This window comes from Ovis canadensis, chromosome 16 (assembly GCF_042477335.2).
Source record: "Ovis canadensis isolate MfBH-ARS-UI-01 breed Bighorn chromosome 16, ARS-UI_OviCan_v2, whole genome shotgun sequence".
Lineage (NCBI taxonomy): Eukaryota > Metazoa > Chordata > Mammalia > Artiodactyla > Bovidae > Ovis > Ovis canadensis.
The window spans coordinates 50,194,767-50,213,852 of record NC_091260.1 but is presented as its reverse complement, the minus strand read 5'-3'; the positions used below and the strand labels follow the sequence as shown (position 1 = coordinate 50,213,852).

Sequence of the window (19,086 nt, the reverse complement as noted above, 5' to 3'; positions counted from 1 at the left end):
GTAGATGTCCATCTTCTCCTTATTTCTTCACGTTGTCTTCCGCCTAAGTTCTGTTCAAGTTTTCTCTTTTTATAAGGACACCAGTTATAATAGGGCCCATCCCTACAGACATCATTTAGCTTAATCACTTCTCTGAAGCCCTGTCTTTAAATACAGTCATACTCTGAGGTACTGCTAGTTAGGACTTCAGTATATGAGTATTTTGGGGACACAATTCAGCCTGTAATAAAAGTTGTCTGTAGTACAGGTGCCAGAAAATGCCCCACAACCTAGGCAAAAGCTGAGCATATTCAGCCTGTGTTTCCAAGAGGAGCATGGGGGCACAGAGCTCAATGGAGAAAAACAGTGAGGCAGAGAGAGATGGGTAGAGAGAGAGAGAAGGAAAGCCAGTGAAGAACAACCTGTCATCTCATAAGAAAACTGCCTAGAAATCTGTTTTGCCGTACTTTCTAATTAGTGGGTAAGTTTGGTGAGACAACTGGGGACTTGGGAAACAAAATAGTAAGGTAAATCTTTTTACAGCTGTAACCAAGGAGTCAGTACTGTGTTATATGGAAATCCTTGGTGACTCAGTGGTAAAAAAAACCCTCACGCAGTGCAGGAGACTGGGGTTTGGTCCCTGGGTCGGGAAGATCCCCTGGAGAAGGGAAATGGCAACACACCCCAGTATTATTGCCTGGGTAATCCCATGGACAGAGGAGCCTGGTGGGCTACAGTCCATGGGGTCACAAGAGTCAGATACGACTTAGTGAATAAACCACCGCTACATAGCATGTGGGATCTTAGTTCCCTGACCATCGATTGAACCTGTGCCCTTTCTGCAGTGGAAGCTTAGAGTCTTAACCACCAGACTGGCAGGGAAGTCCCTTTTCAGTTGTTACTGATATCAAGCATCATTTAGCTGATAGAGCCACAGCAGGGAACACAACAGACTTTAAATTTCTGCCTTCGTGGAACTTATATAGTGAAGATACTTCATTAGATGGCAAGGACACTTTGACTCCTATAAAATTATTTGGTAGATTAATTGTTAAAATTGCAATTCTCAATCTTCTGGGAAGGGGTAGTCAATAGAGGGATGGTGGATGGTGGTTGCTACAGAATGTATAGAGGTGTTTGATAAAGACTTTAATGAGAGTATATAATAGTCCCCTGTTGGATTTCCTGTGGCTCAGACTGTGAAGAATCTGACTGCAGTGCAGAAGATTCAGGTTCGATCCCTGGGTCAGGAATATCCCCTGGAGAAGGGAATGGCAACCCACTCTAGTATTCTTGCCTGGACAATCCCATGGACAGAGAAGCCTGGTGGGCTACAGTCCATGGGGTTGCAAAGAATCTGACATGACTGAGTGACTGACACTTTCACCTCACTTATGATAGGAAATGGCAACCCACTCCACTATTCTTGCCTGGAGAATCCCAGGGCCGGAGGAGCCTGGTGGGCTGCCATCTGTGGGGTTGCACAGAGTCGGACACGACTGACTTGACTTAGCAGCAGCAGCAGCTCATGTGTTGGGTAGAAAAATAGTGGAGATTCAATAGGATGCTGCCTAGAATAAGGTATCTTTTACAGTCCAAGGAAGCTACATTTAACAATTTAAGCAACTCAGCATACTTGAATTAAAGAGAGAGAAATAATTTGTATTTCAGACAATGTATTGAAATCTTTTGCAGTAATATTCATTTCTTACTTTATTTGCTCCTGTGACAAACAGTGATTGTATTCACACACAGTACATAGAGGCGTTGGTTCTCTCCATGGTTTTCTTTCTTACGGTGTAGTATTCTGTAGTTTTTCTTCCACAGTTGTTCTGCTGGTTCATGAGGGTTATCTGATGGGCCTCTAACATATAATTGCTCTGAGGTTTTGTCTTTGACTTTTAACTGTATTTAGATAGGATAGATAAGAGAAGTTTTTTACTTTCTTAAGATTAAATGGTATTTGAAGGCAGTTCTTCAGGAACACATGGTAGTCCTGAATGTGCATCTCCTAGCATTAGAGCTTTGAAACACCTGAAGCAGAAAGGGAAGGAGCTGAAAGGAGAAATAGGCACGTCTGCATTTAGTGTGAGATGTCAGCGTTGTGTCTGTGACTGATGGACAGTGAGCTATGAGTCAGCAAGGAGAGAAAGGACCTTAAGGATGCCCTCAGCCAACACCTTTGATTGAAGTCTACAGAACACTCAGCCCAACAATGGGAATTCTTATTTTTTTCAAGTTTACATAAAATATGCAAGACTGACCATATCGTGGACCATAGTACACAACTCACAAAATTTCAAAGAAAAAACTCATACAAAATGTGTCCTTAAACAATAATAGATGAAAGAATATTACTCTACCTGAAAAACATGAATATGTTTAAAAAATATAATCAAAAATTTTTGCTTATTTTTTAATCATACAATTAACAATTAAAATATGTTTCTTGACATTACTTAAGAAAGAAATATATGTATAATTCAAAAGATAAATATTTGAGCCACACAATTAATGTTTGGATTACAAATTTAAAAACATTGTAAAAAACTCAGTTGTTAAAAGGAGAAATAGGGCTTCCTGAGAAATCAATACTGTCTCCAGAGTATGTTCTTTTTTGCAGCAAAGGCGATGAGTTTCTGTTTCTGTATTTTCAGGGATACAAGTAGCAGTGAGAGTGACGAGAGTTCTGACTCTTCTGATGATGAGTTAATTGGCCCCCCTTTACCCCTTAAAATGGTGGAAGAACCGGTTAATCCTATGGAGGAAGGTGTTCTTGGTCCTTTACCTCCACCTCTTGCAGAAGATGTGGAAGAGGAAGATGATGATGATGGTGATTCAGAAGAGGAGGAAGTAAGTATTTCAGTGGTAATTTAAGAAATCGCTTGTATGTGGAATCTTAAAAAGTGGTACAAATGAACTTACTTGAAAAACAGAAAGAGTCACAGATGTAGAAAACAAACTTAGGGTTACCAAGGGGGAAAGGCTGGGAAGGGATAAATTGGGAGATGGGGATTGACATATGCAAACTACTATATATAAAATTGATAACTAATAAGAACCTACTGTATAGCACAGGGAACTCTGCTTAGTACTCTGGAATGATTTATATACTCATCGTCCCTCATATCTCAGTCAGTAAAGAATCTTCCTGCAATGCAGGAGACCTGGGTTTGATTTCTGAGTTGGTAAGATTCTCCTGGAGACAGGAAAAAAATCTTCAACAGAAACCAAGTTTTCTGGCATGTTGGTTGTGGACTTCTAGCCTTCAGAACTGTGAGAAAATAACTTTCTGATCTTTAAGCCACCCAGTCTATGGTGTTCTGTTATGGTGGCCTCAGCTGACTAATGCAGGTTTGTGTTGCTGAGAATGGGCTGAGGACGAGAGAACGGAGAAGGCAGAATGGTGTTTTGAGGGGAAATGATGTTGCCATAGTGAGGACCTAATTGTGTGCAAGTACATGATATCTGGGCTTCCCTGGTGGCGCAGTTGGTAAAGAATTTGCCTGCCATTTCAGGAGACTTAAGAGACACGGGTTCAACCCCTGGGTCAGGAAGATTCCCTGGAGTAGGCACTGGCAACCTACTCCAGTGTTCTTGCCTAGAAAATCCCATGGACAGTGGAGCCTGGCAGGCTACAGTCCATGGGGTCGCAAAGAGTTGGACACGATTGAGCATGCATATGCAGTTGATATTGTGGTGAAACTGTCGTGTGATTTATGTGTAGCTGAGTTTTCTTACTAGAGGGAAATGGAAAGATGAGGCTAATGAGATGAGGCTAATCAGATCTAGAGAAGTACAGCAGTCCCCCCTTATTCAGGAGGGATATGTTTCAAGACCCCAGTGGATGCCTGAAACTGCGGATGGTACCGAACCTTATATATGCTGTGTTTTTCCTGTATGTGCATACCTATGATAAGATTTAATTTATAAATTAGGTACATTGAGAGACTAACAACAGTAACTTAGAACATTCATATCAATATATTGTAATAAAGTTACTGGCATACTTTGGAGATAAATACTGGTTGGGTTCCAGACCACCATAATGAAGCAAATGTTGAAATACAGCAGGTTACAAGAACTCTTTGGTTTTCCAGTGCATATAAAAGTTATGTTTACACTATAGTCTGTTAACTGTGCAGTGCAGCATTGTATTTAAAACAAGGTACATATGTTAATTTAAAAATACATGATTGCTAAAAATCCTTAACTACTGTCTGAGCCTTCAGTGAATTGTAATCTCTTTACTGGTGGAGGGTTTGAAATATTGTGAAATTTACCAAAACATGACACAGAGACATGAATTGAGAGAAAGTATTGGAAAAATTGTGCCAACAGACTTGTTCCAAGCAGAGCTGACATAAAATCTTCAATTTTTAAAGACTCAGTAAAGGATATTAATACAAGGTATGCCTGTATGTGAATGTGGTCTTTCCTTCTCTCTCAAAATATGTTGTTGTGCAGATACAATGTTTTTTCCATCTTAGCTAAGCATTTATCATGCCCTGTGGCTATAACTTGCAATCTGAGGTGTGGCAGCAAAACTAGCATGAGTTTCTTTTGGTTTCTTCACAGTTTCGCAGATAGATTGGTACTTACTATAGATCCTAGCAACCTCCGCATACCGTTTTTTTTCCTTTCCTTATCAAGTTGAGTACTTTTTAACTTTTCACCCGTTGTAGGAAGCAGGACCCCCTCTAGGGCCTCAGGAGTGGGTTCTTGTCTAACACTCAGAAAAGAATTGTCTGAGGAAGACATGTGCTGACAAAACAAGAGAATTTATTGGAAAGGGCGCCCAGGCGGAGAGCAGCAGGGTAAGGGAACCCAGGAGAACTGCTCTGCCTGGTGTCTCCCAGTCTCGGGTTTCATGGTGATGGGATTAGTTTCCAGGTTGTCTTTGGCTAATCAGTCTGCCTCGTCCTTCCTGGTGGCATACTCATTGCTCAGCCAAGACGGATGCCAGCAGGAAGGATTCTGGAACATGGTCAGAAACATGGCTTCTCCCTTTGACCTTTCCCAAACTCTTCTGGTTGGTGGTGGCTTGCTTATTCTGTGTTGCTTGCTAGGACCTCCTGTCATAAAATAACTCACACGAACGGTTACTGTGGTGCCTGGCCAGGGTGGGCAGTTTCAGTCAGTGTGCTTCTCCTAACAACACTCCCCTGAGAGACTTCATACTGAAGATAACTTCTTGGGAATTGGGGCAGAGGTCTCGTTCTTTTGTAACTTCTTTCTGCCGTGCAGGGGCATAGTCCTGCCTAGCAGAGCAGAAGTCTCACTCTACTTGATCTAAGCTGAGGTATTACATATCTGAAACCAGCTTCCACCCTTGTAGTAACATCAGTTTGGTTTGGAACTCTTGGAGCCTGCTGGAGATAAACTGTAAGGAGTTGGAGTATACAAGGGCCAAATAGGAGGCCTTTAATAAGATAGTGATCACTGGACCCAGAAATGGCAGGAGCCAAGAAGGGAAAGAAGGAGAACTCATACACTTGTTGAACTCAAATCCTGGGGCTTTGTTGCTTGTTCCAAGCAAGCACTTTATAGCTTCTCTTTGGCATATGTGAATTGCCAGCATCCCTCTTGCACTTTGGGGCCATTATTAAGTAAAATGAGAATTATTTGAACACAAACAGTGATATCTTTACAGACTAAAGTGACTGGTGGTGGCATATGTCTACAAAGGAATGGTGTACTTGCTGGGCAGGAAGGAACAGGATAACTTGAGATTCTGTCTTGTTGCCCAAGGCATACAGTTTAAAACTCACAAATTGTTTGTTTCTGGAACTTTCCATTTAATAGTATTTTCATACCAAGGGGAACTGAAATTGAGGGAAACAAAAACCAAGGGTAAAAGGGAATGCCTGTACTTCTGAAGGATGTGGAATTGGAACGAGCCTTGTAGAGGGTAACGTTTTGATGGGTGAGGTGGGAGGACCCCACCTCCAATCTAGGAAGGGTGAATGGTTGAAACAAGGGCACAGTGCACAAGATTAGATTTGGGAAGATGGGAAAGTCAACTTGTCTAGAATATAGTGTTAGTGAAGACAGAACCCTTGACTTGGAACTGATACGTGAGTAAACCCGAAGTGCAGGTAGGCAGAGAAGGGAAAACATGCTTCGGTCTGGATCTCAGAAGCCTGTTTGAAAGCTTTAGCTTCTCATGGCTGTAACTGAAGTGTATCAGGAGACTGAATAACAGCTTTCTATTTTTTTTTATAAGATTATGTATTGGTTCCTTTTGGTAGTAAAACTTTTTATAGTGTGCCTTTCCTCTTGTAAACGTAGTAAAGAGAAAATGGTGATTGGATAACATGTGGGTCACAGCAAGGCTGCTGGTGATTTGTGCCAGTAACAGCTTCAGTTTTAAAGTATACACTGTCTGATAATGGTGGCTCAGACAGTAAAGCATCTGCCTGCAATGTGGGAGACCCGGGTTCGATTCCTGGGTTGGGAAGATCCCCTGGAGAAGGAAATGGCAGCCCACTCCAGCACTCTTGCCTGGAAAATCCCAGGGACGGAGGAGCCTGATAGGCTACAGTCCATGGGGTCGCAGAGTCGGACATGACTGAGTGACTTCACTTTCCCTCATAGCTAAGTCAGTAAAGAATCTGCGTGCAATGCAGGATACCCAGGTTTGATCCCTGGGTCAGAAAAATCCTCTAGAGAACGAAATGGCAACCCACTGCAGTATTCTTGCCTGGAGATTTCCATGGACAGAGGAGCCTGGTGGGCTACAGTCCATGGGGTTGCAAGAGTCAGACTTGACTTAGTGACTAAACCACCACCAGTTGATAATGGAGTACTTGTTAGCATTGTGAATGGATTAAGTCTGAAGCTTTAGATTGGAGATAAAATAAAAGTGGGAGGTTCCTTGTTTCCATTTCTCCTATTTTTCTTTCCAATACATATCACAACCAACATTTTAAAGACTAAGGCAGAGATGGTAGGTGAAGCAGATAGCTTGGATATTTGGAAACATTGTGATGTGGCTTGGCAGTGGCCTTCCTAGATTCAGGTAAATTATATTGGTCTTGAATGGAGGCCTTCGGTTTTCAGACTTAATGAGTGGCAACCTCAGTCTCTTTTTTAAGTTCTGAGTGACAACAAAGTTTTATCCTGTATTATATTTGATAAGTGGGTTATTGGCAGCCTTCTAGATCAAGCAATAGTAGAATTAGGAGTCATAGGCAAAGGAAATCTACTGAATACTGTCTCGACTATGAATGTTACTGTGGGATCTAGACAGACAAATTAGCATGATTCATTGTAGGTGGTTTACATAGCAGTGTTGGGCTGAAGTTTTAATGTTGAGTTCAAATGTTTCTGGCCTTTTAAAGAATTTTGTTTTTGTGGTTGGTTGGACTTAGAGTCTGGTAATTCTTTGCTTGTTGATTCAGAAACTGAATTTAGTTCCTTCAGGAAATCAGTTTGAGGTAATAGTAAACAAAATATAGGAGAATGTTTTATAGGCAGAATGCTAGCTATATGTTTTACTATTTGAAATATATCAGAATTGTCCTGTCTGCCTACTGAGGCTGTTAATTCTGTAGGTGCCCTTGACCTCCTCTTCTTTTTTTTTTTCATCACCATCACCCTTTTGTATCTTTTGTTTTACTCTTTGTCTATCTACTTGCTCTTGGCTCTTAACTTGCAAACATGCAGTTTCCCCTCCAACCTCTTTTCCAGTTTGCTCCTTTGCCACTTTTACATTCTATTATATTTTTTAGGAAAGTAACCAGATTTACACACTTGAATGGCTAAATATTTCAGCAAGTGTTATTGAAATTAAGGATAAATATTTTTAATAATTCAGTGATTCTAATCTGAATGTAAGAATCATATTTGGTACAGTTAAAAAAATGTATATTCATAGGTTCTGTAATTCAGAGGTCAGGTCAGTAGGACTAGGGTGAACTGGCCCCAGCTCCTGCAATCTGTGTTATAACAAGTCTTCATAGTACCCCAGTGTTCATCACAGCACTGTTTACGGTAGCTAGGACATGGAAGCAACCTAGATGTCCATCAGCAGATGAATGGATAAGAAAGCTGTGGTACATACACACAATGGAATATTACTCAGGTATTAAAAAAGAATGCATTTGAATCAGTTCTAATGAGGTGGATGAAACTAGAGCCTATTATACAGAGTGAAATAAGTCAGAAAGAAAGACACCAATACAGTATATTAATGCATATATATGGAATTTAGAAAGATGTTAATGATGACCCTACACGTGAGGCAGCAAAAGAGACAGATATAAAAACAGACTTTTGTACTCTGAGGGAGAAAGTGAGGGTGGGATGATTCGAGAGAATAGCATTGAAACATGTATATTACCGTATGTGAAATAGATCGCCAGTCCATGTTCAATGCGTGAGACAGGGCACTCAGGGCCGGTGCACCGGACGATCCTGAGGGATGGGATGGGAAGGGAAGGGGAAGGGGGATTCAGGGTGGGGAATACGTGTACACCCATGGCTGATTCATGTGAATGTATGGCAAAAACCACTACAATACTGTAAAGTGATTAGCCTCCAATTAAATAATTTACCAAAAAAAAAAGTCTTTATAGGTTATTCTGATGTACCTCTTCCCAAACCATTTGTGACTTCTTACTGAAATAGTCACAGTTGGGGTCATAGGTTAACTAAATTAGGTTACCTTCATAGGTTATGATCAGTATCATGCCTCATGGATACTTATGGACGTGGGTTATTGCTTACAAAATGATATTTTCTTAAAAGAAGGATATGGAATTGCTGCCCTGCTTCTCTGTGCTAATGAAGCCACTTTGAAGTTTCCATATAAAACTTACTTAAGAACATTCTTTCTTCCAAATAGCTTAGAAATAACATTTATTTTGATTTTTATTTTATGAAAAATGTTTCTTTAATGACACGTGAAGGTTGATGTCTCTAAGCGTTTGTGTTTAATTGCTTCCAAAGATGACTTGGGAGAGATAGTAAACTCCTGTCCTTTTGAATCTTACTCATTTTTACATCCTTTTGTGCCTATCATGAATTAAACTTATTATAACTGTCAAATTTTGTGAAGTGCTGTGACCAGGTAATACTCTAGAAATTGAGGCAGTAGCTCTGATAGTTACTGAGACTATTATTACTAAATATCGGGAGGCTTAACGATGTTTATTTTTTTTAAACTTAGTACTATGACTTCTGAGATTCTAGCCTCAGGAAATTTGGAAAAAGCTTTATGCACAAAGATGTTTATCACAGCACTGCATATTGTAGTGGTTTTCAGAATGTGTTCCGTGGAACACGATTGAAGGGTAGTTTTGGTGGGGTTGGGCCCTTCCCCTATATTCAACAAGGCTAGCTCTTTTTTATGTTAGGCTTGCTCAGAGCTTTCTCTTGGCAGAAAGTTTCCATATCTAAAAAACCTGAAAATAACTGAAATATTGGAATAATTAAAAATAATGTAAATAAATATCTGATAGTGGGGGAAGGACCAGCAAATTGTTATATAGTCATATGAAAGTATTATGTAGTCATTAGGCATGCTAAGAGTTTTCATTAGCACTAAGGAGAGCTCATAAAACTGTATGGACATTATGATTTAAAAATTTTAAATGTTGCATGTGTATGGTAAAAAGTCCTCCCATTGCTTCCTTCTATGTTATAGGAGTGAGAATAATGTTTATTTCTGCCCTATATTTTTCTGTTCTTTTCCAGTTTCCAATTTGATCATAAACTGTGCCTGTCATTAGGAACAAATGATGGGATTACAAAAAGCAGTCCTTTATTATAAGGCAGTTGTGATCTTAATTAAAAAATTTAGGTCAGGGGCTTCCCTGATGGTCAAGTGGCCAAGACTCCAACCTCCCAAAGCAGGTGGCCGGGGTTTGATCCCTGGTATGGGAACTGGATCCCACATGCCACAACTAAGAGTTCATATGTTGCAACTAAGACCTAGTGCAGCTCCCCGCCCCTGTCCCACCACCCCCGTAAGAAGAAAAATCTAGGATGGGTATAGAACAAACCCAAAGAGAACAGTATTGGATGTAAAATGTCTTAAGTCTTTGTGAATAATCTTGTTTTTGTATGTTTTACCTTGTTCCAAAAAAGATTTAGAGATGATATGCTATAAGAAAGCATACTTTAGGAAGAATGAATGATAAAAGGGAAACCAAGATACATAAATAAGATTAATATAAAAAACAGGAAACAAGGTTCTCAATACTTGCTAAGGATAAGCCACAACCTAGTCACCATTGTTGATTCCTTTCTTTCCTTCTTACTCTACATCCAATCTCTTAATTCTTTAACTAGTCTTACTAGCTCTGTCTCCCAAGTATATACCAGATCTCTCCATTTCTGTCTCCATTACTACCACCTTAGCCTAATCTTACATTACTTCAGTGTGAGTAGCTATGTTAAATCATCTCTCAATTTCTGCTGTTGACTGGACTTCTATGATTGTAGTCCAGTCAATAAAATACAGATACAGGGGGCAATATAAGGTAGTGATTAGAGAAATGGACTTTGAAGCCGTGTGACTTTTGTAATTACTTGACTTCTCTAACCTCTCCATGTCTTTCTTTCCTCCCTTGTAAAACAGGGCTAATAAAACACCTAACTCGGTGGTCTGGATGGTTGAATAAGTGAACAAATAAATATATATATAAAACCCTTAGAATGGTGGCTGGTATTTATCATTATGATCCTCTCTTTTTTTCTTTTTTTTTTTGATCCTCTCTTTTAATATATAACAAAAATGGAATTTAAAATAGTTAACATGATTCCTAAGAAAATATTTTAAAATGAAACTAAAAGGAAACTTTAATATTGTATTAAATGATTCATTCATGCTTCACACCACCAGTCAGTGTTATACATAATTAAGGAGCACTAGAGGTATTCCCTTTAAAATTAGGAATAAAAGGTGGTAACTGTCACATTATTATATTATTCCAGACATTTTTGCTAAACAGACTGAAATAATCAAGACTATATATTAGAAAAAGGTGAGAATGTTATTGTATTTGATATGAAGCTACCTAAAACAAAAGGGGACTAATCAAAGCAGAATTGATAGTGTCTAAGTTTAAAGGGTTAAAATTGAAAAACCCGTTTTGCAACAGAAATAGCAGCAACAAAATATAACCATTCAGATGAGAGACTATAAATAACACTATAAAGTTTTTCGGTACAAAAAAGAATTGAATAAGAACCACTGAACAATCAGTAAATACTTTTTTTTCCCCAGAAAGGTTAATTTGTCCTATTTATTTAATTTTTATAATTTACTGTGGCTGTGCTGGATCTTTGATGCTGCTCAGGGTTTTCTCTAGGACGGCAAGTGGAGAGAGGCTATTCTGTAGTTGCAGTGCTCGGGCTTGTCATTGCCGTGGCTTCTCTTGCTGCGGAGCACAGGCTTAGGGCCTTAAAGCTCAGTCGTTGTGGTGCGTGGACCTAGTTGCTGTGTGGCATGTGGGATCTTCCTAGACCAGGGATGAAACTTGTGTCCCCTGCATTGACAGGCAGATTCTTAACCACTAGACCACCAGGGAAGCCCTAGATTTCTTTTTAACTTTACAAAAGAATTCCGAGTAAGAGATCTTAACAAAAAAAGTAAATTTTAAGTGCTTTTGTTACTGAATTCGTAAGCCTGTGTGCCTGACACACAGTGAGGCCCATCAGTACTAAACAATAGAGTTTGGAACAGAGAAAATTTTATTACAGACTTGTACAAGGAGATTGGTGGCTTATGCCCTAAGAACCCCGAAATAACTGAAAGCTTCCAGCAAAGTCCCTTTAAAAGCGAAAGGTGATGGATGGGCATGGTTCGTTGTTGCAGACTTCTCCGTGTCAGATGCTTTGTTCTTGAGGTCCAGTCATGGTCAGGTCACGATGTTCCTGTAAATCTCTATCAGATGAATTTTATTCTTTGTCCTGACAAGAAAGGGCAAAGTCCCAAGGCACAACGTTCACCTTCCAGGGTCCCACTTCTGGGTAAGAGAAGGCAGATCTAAGTTGGCAGCTCCTTCAGGGCCAGTTCCTATAAGCTGCCCAGCTGTCATTCCTGAGGGAGCTCGGCACCCAGCCCACCTGGCCCTCACTCTTCTCAGGCCACCCAGATGGGGAGACCAGGTTTTACAGACTGTGACCAGGCGGACGGCCACTGCTGTTGCATTGCAGAGACAGGGAGAGGTACACCTGCTGCATCAAGGCCTGGGCCGTGACTAGTGGAGAGCCTTAGTGAGGGCTCTGGAGTCCTCAGGACATAGTCCCCAGTCTGTTCCCTGGGCCATCCAGCTCATCTGCTGGCCCAAGGCGGGGTGAGCTGGAGGGCCTCCAGGAGGAGGCCTGAATCTGCCTCTTACCTCACTCTCCACCTGATGACCACCACACTACTAAGCTTTGACTGCTTCACTTCCCCAATGATAACTCACTGACAGTTACCAGTGGGCAGGGCCCATAGTGGTGCTGCCTAATAAGTGAGCAGGACAGCTAAGGGTCTCTCATTGACAGTTGGTGGTTTATAGGCGGGGCCTACTGAGACACTGACCAATGGCTGAGCAAGACCTGTTGCCTAGTAGCAGGACTCAGAATACTGAGGCCCAGGAGTGGCTGCCTGCCAAGGGCTTTGCTCATCCTGCTCTGTTACACTTTGACTCTAGAAGAATGTATCTTTAAAAAAAAAAAAGATTTAAAAAAAATATTATTTATGGCTGCATTGGGTCTTCGTTGCTGTATGCGGGCCTTCTCCAGTTGCAGTGAGCAGGGGCTGTTCTCTAGTTGCAGTGGTTTTCTCTTATTGCCGAATACGGGGTCTAGGCACTGGGGCTCAGTAGTTGTGGCTCACCGGCTCTAGAGCACAGGCTCAGTAGTTGTGGCACGCTGGCCTAGTTGTACTGTGGTGAGTGGGATTTCCCGGGCCCAGGGATCGAACCTTTGTCTCCTGCATTGGCAGGCGGATTCTTTACCACTGAGCCACCAGTGAAGCCCAGAATGCTCTTTTTTAGTGAAACAAGTTATAATTGTAAGCAGAGTAAGCAATTTTCCCTTAATTGAATTGACGATTATCATTTTTTAAAAAAGTTTTACTTCCTCTCTGATCTCTTTTATTTTCACAAGTGACATATATTTCATTACTCATTTAACACTGGCTCTATTAGTAATTCAGTAGTTCAAGGGTTTGTTTTTTTTTTAAAGGAAGGACTTGTCTAATGTCTCATTAGAACAGGCTGATGTAACCCCAAGTTACTTTGGGGTTCTTAGGGCATAAGCCACCAATCTCCTTGTACAAGTCTGTAATAAAATTTTCTGATTTGTAAATGTGTTAGACTTCACCAATTCCTATTTGCCCATTAATTCTCTCTTACAAAGGAGTCAGCTAGTTTTGAGGGGACACTGATCAAAACTTTAATGCTTCCTTCCCATTCCTACCGTTTCTGCTTGTTAAAATTCTCTCTAGCCTTTGGAGACCATTTCAAATATGATCTCCTTCAAGCAGCCTCTCTAGACGCCAGCTCATGTGCTACTATTTCCCAATGCTGTTTTCAGCCTAGCAAACTATTTTTTTTTGTAAAATCAGTACTTTATTCCTATGTTAACTACTGTGCCTCACCTTTGCAATCCTACTTGATGACCTCAGGTGCAGGGATTTGTATATAAACAGTACAGTAGTTTTAAAAAACCTTTGAAACCTCTAGTATAATGCCTTTAATATAGTAGAGAGAGTAAATGTTTGTCAGTTGGAATTGAATGTATTTGGTTTTTATAATTGAAAATGTCATTTTATTACATTTGAGAGTATTTTCTATTTTTGACATATCAATTTCTAGTTTTTACGTGGAAAATGTAAGTAGGGATAGAGGGCTGAACAGAAGAAATGTGAGCACAGAAATGCAAATAGACACCTATTCTTGTAAGAGCCATTATATATGCCTTGTCCAAAGCTTAAACTTTTAGTTACATAATAGTCTATTAATTTTAAGAACTGCCCCACAGTTGAATGAGATTAATTAGTTACTTTAATTGTATAGACTAATAGTCTATGCAATTATGGTTTTAAATGAGGCGAAAAAAAGTTGTAATTTTCTCTTCTTAAAGCAGTCCCACAAAACTTAAAATGTGATTGTTTTGATTGAGGTGTAATTATATATAGTAATTTTCACAGATCTTAAGGTTTCAGTTTGAACAGTTTTGAGAATTCTATATGTATCAGTTGTAGTTGCTATCCTAAACAAGTATATAGGACATTCCTGTCACCCTAATAGTTCTTTGTGCTCTCTTCTAGGCACAGATTTTTAAAAATTGAGTTATTGATAGCACTAGAATTGAAAGGAAAATTACCAGAGAACATGTTGATGGTTTTACATTAAGCATACTGATTGTGATTAATTTTTTTACTATGCATCTTACTTTAGTTGCTGGTTAGTAAGTACTTTAGTGTTACTGTTGAAATCACTGGATTGGAAGTGTTAATGTTGTACATCATAATTTCTTTTGATGACAAGCTTGCTTTTCACTTATTTTTCCTTTGATCCATTTTACTTATCTACAGTAGTAATAAAATTGTCCTTTCAAATAGAATGCGAGTGAAAATGGTATCACACCGTTATAGAACTTTGTTAAACTACACCAACTTTTAAATAATTAGAAGTACATAGTGAGTATTTGAAGGCATGATATCTTGCTTTGAACTGAATGGTGAATAAAAATTCAAGGGAGTCAGGAAAGAGGTGAAAAATGATTTTTAAACCATATCTATTACATGTGCACAATTCTGATTTTTATTTTAAAGGTAAAGAAGGTTGTAACATAATCAAATGGAAACTTTGGGATTATTGAGGATTTTCATAATCCCTGCTATCCTGTTTCCCATTACTACAGAAAATTGAAAGTTACATTTTTATGACTGTAACTAAAGGCTAGATGTAACAGTGACTTTTTAGTTGTGAGCACCTGTTTTCCATGAACTTTCTCTGACTCCCTGGTTGGCACGTTCTGTGGTGAAGAGTCCAAGTTGGGGCCACCACTATACTTCCCTGACTTCTAGTCTGAGGCTTCTCATCCTTTGGCCTTAGTCATTGCCAACCACCTGTATCAGTCAGTCTCTTTCCCTCATGCATAAGGAAAGGTTGAAGAATTGAAAGTGGAAAAAAAAAACCTCTTTTAGTTCTCAGGAATTGATTACTGTGAGAAATGAAATGATTGATGTAAACATTTGACAAACAGATTGACACATACTAAGTAGTCAAAATTGCTGGATTTTATCATTATTTTCATCATCATTACCAGTGTTTGATTAATGACCAGTTTTAATGTGATTGCAGCTGACTGGAAAGAAAGTTTTTAAAAAACAATATGAGAAAACTTAATAATTTTAACTTCAGAGGAAAATTAGTGTTCTTTAAAACAGAAAGCAGTTTAATTCCATCTGCAAGATTCTGTCAGCAGAGGATGCTAGAAGCTCTATTCCAAAACTTGCATGTGTTCATTACTATTTCCAGACTAATGTGGGAAGGGCTTCATTCTTTAAGATGGGCGCTAGAGGGCAATCAAAGCGTTTTGGCTTTTGGCGTGACTCCCCTTTTTTACAACTCTCCTGTCTAGAGTGGCAGGAAAAAAAAGAATCTTATGAACAGTGCCTTCTGAAACTTGGAACAGGTGAGGTTTAGATTGAGGTCAGTTACTTTTTTTTGAAGAATAATGCAGAATAATTCTTTATTCTTTTGTGTTTTTTGGCAGTAATATATTTAAAGCTTGTTTGTTTTTTATCCTTAAGCCTTTAAAATCAGCAACAGATTCCTATAAGGCTTAATGGCAGGGGTTTTAAGGTTAGCTTGTTTATAATTTAAGCCTGTAAGGTCAAATAAGAAGGATTATTTCTTTGTTCACCAGAGTAATCCAGACTTTAAAAAGCACATTTCAGATCTTGTCACTTTCCTGCTTTCTTAGTTACTTTCCTGTCAGTAAGCTCTGCAGTTTCTTCCTATCACATGGTTAGGAAATCCTAGTTCTTGCCTTGCCTTCTAAGGCCCTGCATGACTTGGCCTCTGCAAGTCTCTCTGGCTTGATCTCCTTCCACTTCTGTCTTACTCACTTTTCTCTACCCACATTGACTTTTCTTTGAATAGCTATGCTTATCTATAACCTTATGTTGTTGTTTAGTCGCTGAATTGTGTCTAGCTCTTTTGCACCTCCATGAACTGTAGCCTGCCAAGTTCCTCTGTTCATGGTATTTCCCAGGCAAGAATACTGGAGTGGGTTGCCATTTGCTTCTCCAGAGGATCTTCCCGACCCAGGTATAGAACCAGAGTTTCATGCTTGGTAGACAGATTCTTTACCACTGAGCCAACAGGGAAGCCATATTCCCTCATAGATATTTTCTATTTTGTCTTTCCTTGAAATAACATTCAGAACTTCACGTGACTCCCTCATTTCATTTGGATTTTTTTGTTCAAATGTTACCTCTCTGACTACCTTATATAAGTTCTCTACCTCCATTTTACTACTTTATGGTGCTCCATTATCTGACATTTTTGTTTATTGGTTCATAGTCTTTCTCCTCACAATAATTTAAGTTCCCTGAGGGCAGTAACATGTCTCTCTTACTGTCGTATCCCCAGGGGTTTGAGCTGTGTGTGGCACCTCATAGATGCTCGTGGAATATTTGTTGAGTGAATGGCCATCTTTGACTGGTTATAGGTACTCTCTTACTCCTAGACGTTTCATGGAATCAAAGCCAACTTATGATCTAGTCACAGTTAACCTTTAGAAACTCAGGAGCAATGTTCTGCTCACACACTTCCAGGCTAGTCCTACCACAGCTCTCTTGTCAAAGCTCTGCAGGCCTTTTTAAGCTCCCCTTTCTAGACTGGCTTTTGTGTCCTCTCAGGTGGCTACCAGGAATGGTCCCTTGTATGGGTCCTTTCTGCCTCTAATCAGGGGGTTTTATTTTGTGCACCTGCAATGTGAATGACTCTGCTAGTGTGGACTGTTTATTTTCAGTAATTAGTGTATGATGGGGAAGATGCAGACAATACAAAGCATAATTAAGAGCACTGAGGAAGGCAGAGTACTTTCTAACTGACTGTAGGCTCCGCAATTACAGGTTGTTTTAACATATAAGCATTCAGCATTAAATTCTGGTAAACTTCGATCAGTATGAGTATATAGTGAATTAATGAGTAATGAGTATATAGTGAATTACAAATTTTGCAGATGTAAAATTTAAGTCCATGGAAGCGATGTTAAGGATGTCCCTCATTGAAACCCACTGTCAAATGAAGATCTAGTTAAGTTAGATCAGGTCTTAATTGAAAAAGAAAAAAATGACAAGGATTATCAATTATTTGAATATCATGGGATTAGGAGCCTTGGAGAAAATTCATGAAGGTTTTGAATTTTTCTTCTGCAATGCAGCCCTCTTAATAATGTTGCCAGAGTTGATCCTATATAGTCTAATGTGCCATTTTATGCTAACTCAATTTTAGTTGTAAAAATTACTCCCCACTTCTCATAAAATAATGCCTGATTCATTTTTGGTTTTTGTAAGATTCAGTGTATTGTAAGATTTGATGAAGTTATGACAACTTTTGTTAAAGATTAAACAAACTACCTAAAAATTTAAATTTCATTTTAAGATATTTTAATCAAACCTTTAATGCCCCTCTTTTATGAACATTTAGATATCCCTTTCAATCGACTACTTCTCTTGTAATCATGAAAAAAAGTTATGTTCTTCCTTGTATCTTTTGTTATTTATTATAGCTATGTACTTATCTTCTGAATTCACAGAACCCCTGTTCATTTCTCCAAATACTCTGTTGGACATCTCCTCCTTCCTCAAAATGATTTTTTCCCCTCTACCCAAGGATTTTTTCTATTATCAGTACTTTATGTGAAATAATGAAATCTTTTTAAATTCCTGCCTTGTCTCTTATAATGCTGTGACTTTTCACACTTTATATTTTTGATTAATATAAAATATAGGCTCAGTGGGTTGCATGTTTATACTTTATAGTTCTATTAATACTACTGTAATTGATCCTTCCAAAGTCCTTCACTTGTTATTTATCTATGTGTAATTTTCCTTTTTTATTTTTCACCTTCATTTTTCTTTTTTTCCAACTCCTCATGTGTTCCTGCATATGACTTACCTTTTGGCTTCATTTCACATATGTTTCATTTTACCTTAAAATTAAGGAAAAAAATTGTTTTCAATTAAAAAAATTGTTTTCAATATAATTCCCTCCTCCCCGTTTTAAACTCTCAATGTGTTACTTTAAAGTATGTGAGTTATAGTCCTTTTTTTTTAATCGATCTCACTTTGTTTTCTTCTGTCTTTCCTACTAGTAAGTATTCTTAAGAACAAGGGTTATATAATTATATTTTGCACTTCTATGGGTGTTAAAGAAGCTATAGAAACAGACATCAGTTTTTCAGATTAGTAGGTATAAACACAGGATTTAAAAATAAGATACCTCTTGATCTTTCACTCCTTTTTACACGGGTAAAAGTGGGAGATTGGCGTGTGTCAGTTTCGAAAAAGATTTCTTAGTACTTTTAAAGAATTTTTACAAAATCTTTAATATTTACTGAAATTGATCTGTCTTTTAGTAGAATCAGGTACTTGCCTGTCACCAAGATTATAAAGTTTGCACTTGAATACATTTTATATTTTTAAGTGCCAAACTGATAGAATAGCATGAAGGTACACAAGAAAGAAGCACCAACAGAACTTACTTAAAAGAAGTTCTCCTATAGACTTTGATCCTTATTTGGAGGGATGTTTTGTGCATACTCTTAGTGCTGAGTGCTGGAAGTGCAGCTGATTGTGAATTTGAAATAAGACCAAGGCCACCAAGTTGATTTACTTAGTCCAACCAGGCCGCTGTTGGGTAGTAATTTTGCCATTTTACCACTGTTCTCCGTTGGAATCAGGGAGTCTTTATTCACTTTTGCATTCCACGAAGCTTTGAAGACTACAGATGGGTTAAAAAATTTTTTTTAATTAAATGAAGGGAGTTAATGGCATAGTCTAATACTTTTTACTGTCATAAAATGTGCTGCTCAGAACTTCCCTGGTAGCCTGGTGGTTAAGACTCTGCACTTCCACTGCAGGAAGCA

General features: G+C 38.8%; 1 protein-coding gene across 5 annotated transcripts in view; it reads left to right on the top strand.

Moving 5' to 3' along the window:
• WDR70 (WD repeat domain 70) overlaps positions 1 to 19,086 on the top strand; it is a 280,993-nt gene that overhangs the window by 18,298 nt on the left and 243,609 nt on the right. For all 5 annotated transcript variants that reach the window (XM_069555882.1, XM_069555881.1, XM_069555880.1 and 2 more), the window contains one exon: positions 2,637 to 2,832. In XM_069555882.1, the coding sequence (XP_069411983.1) occupies positions 2,637 to 2,832 (196 nt within the window). The remainder of the gene's footprint in view (positions 1 to 2,636; positions 2,833 to 19,086) is intronic.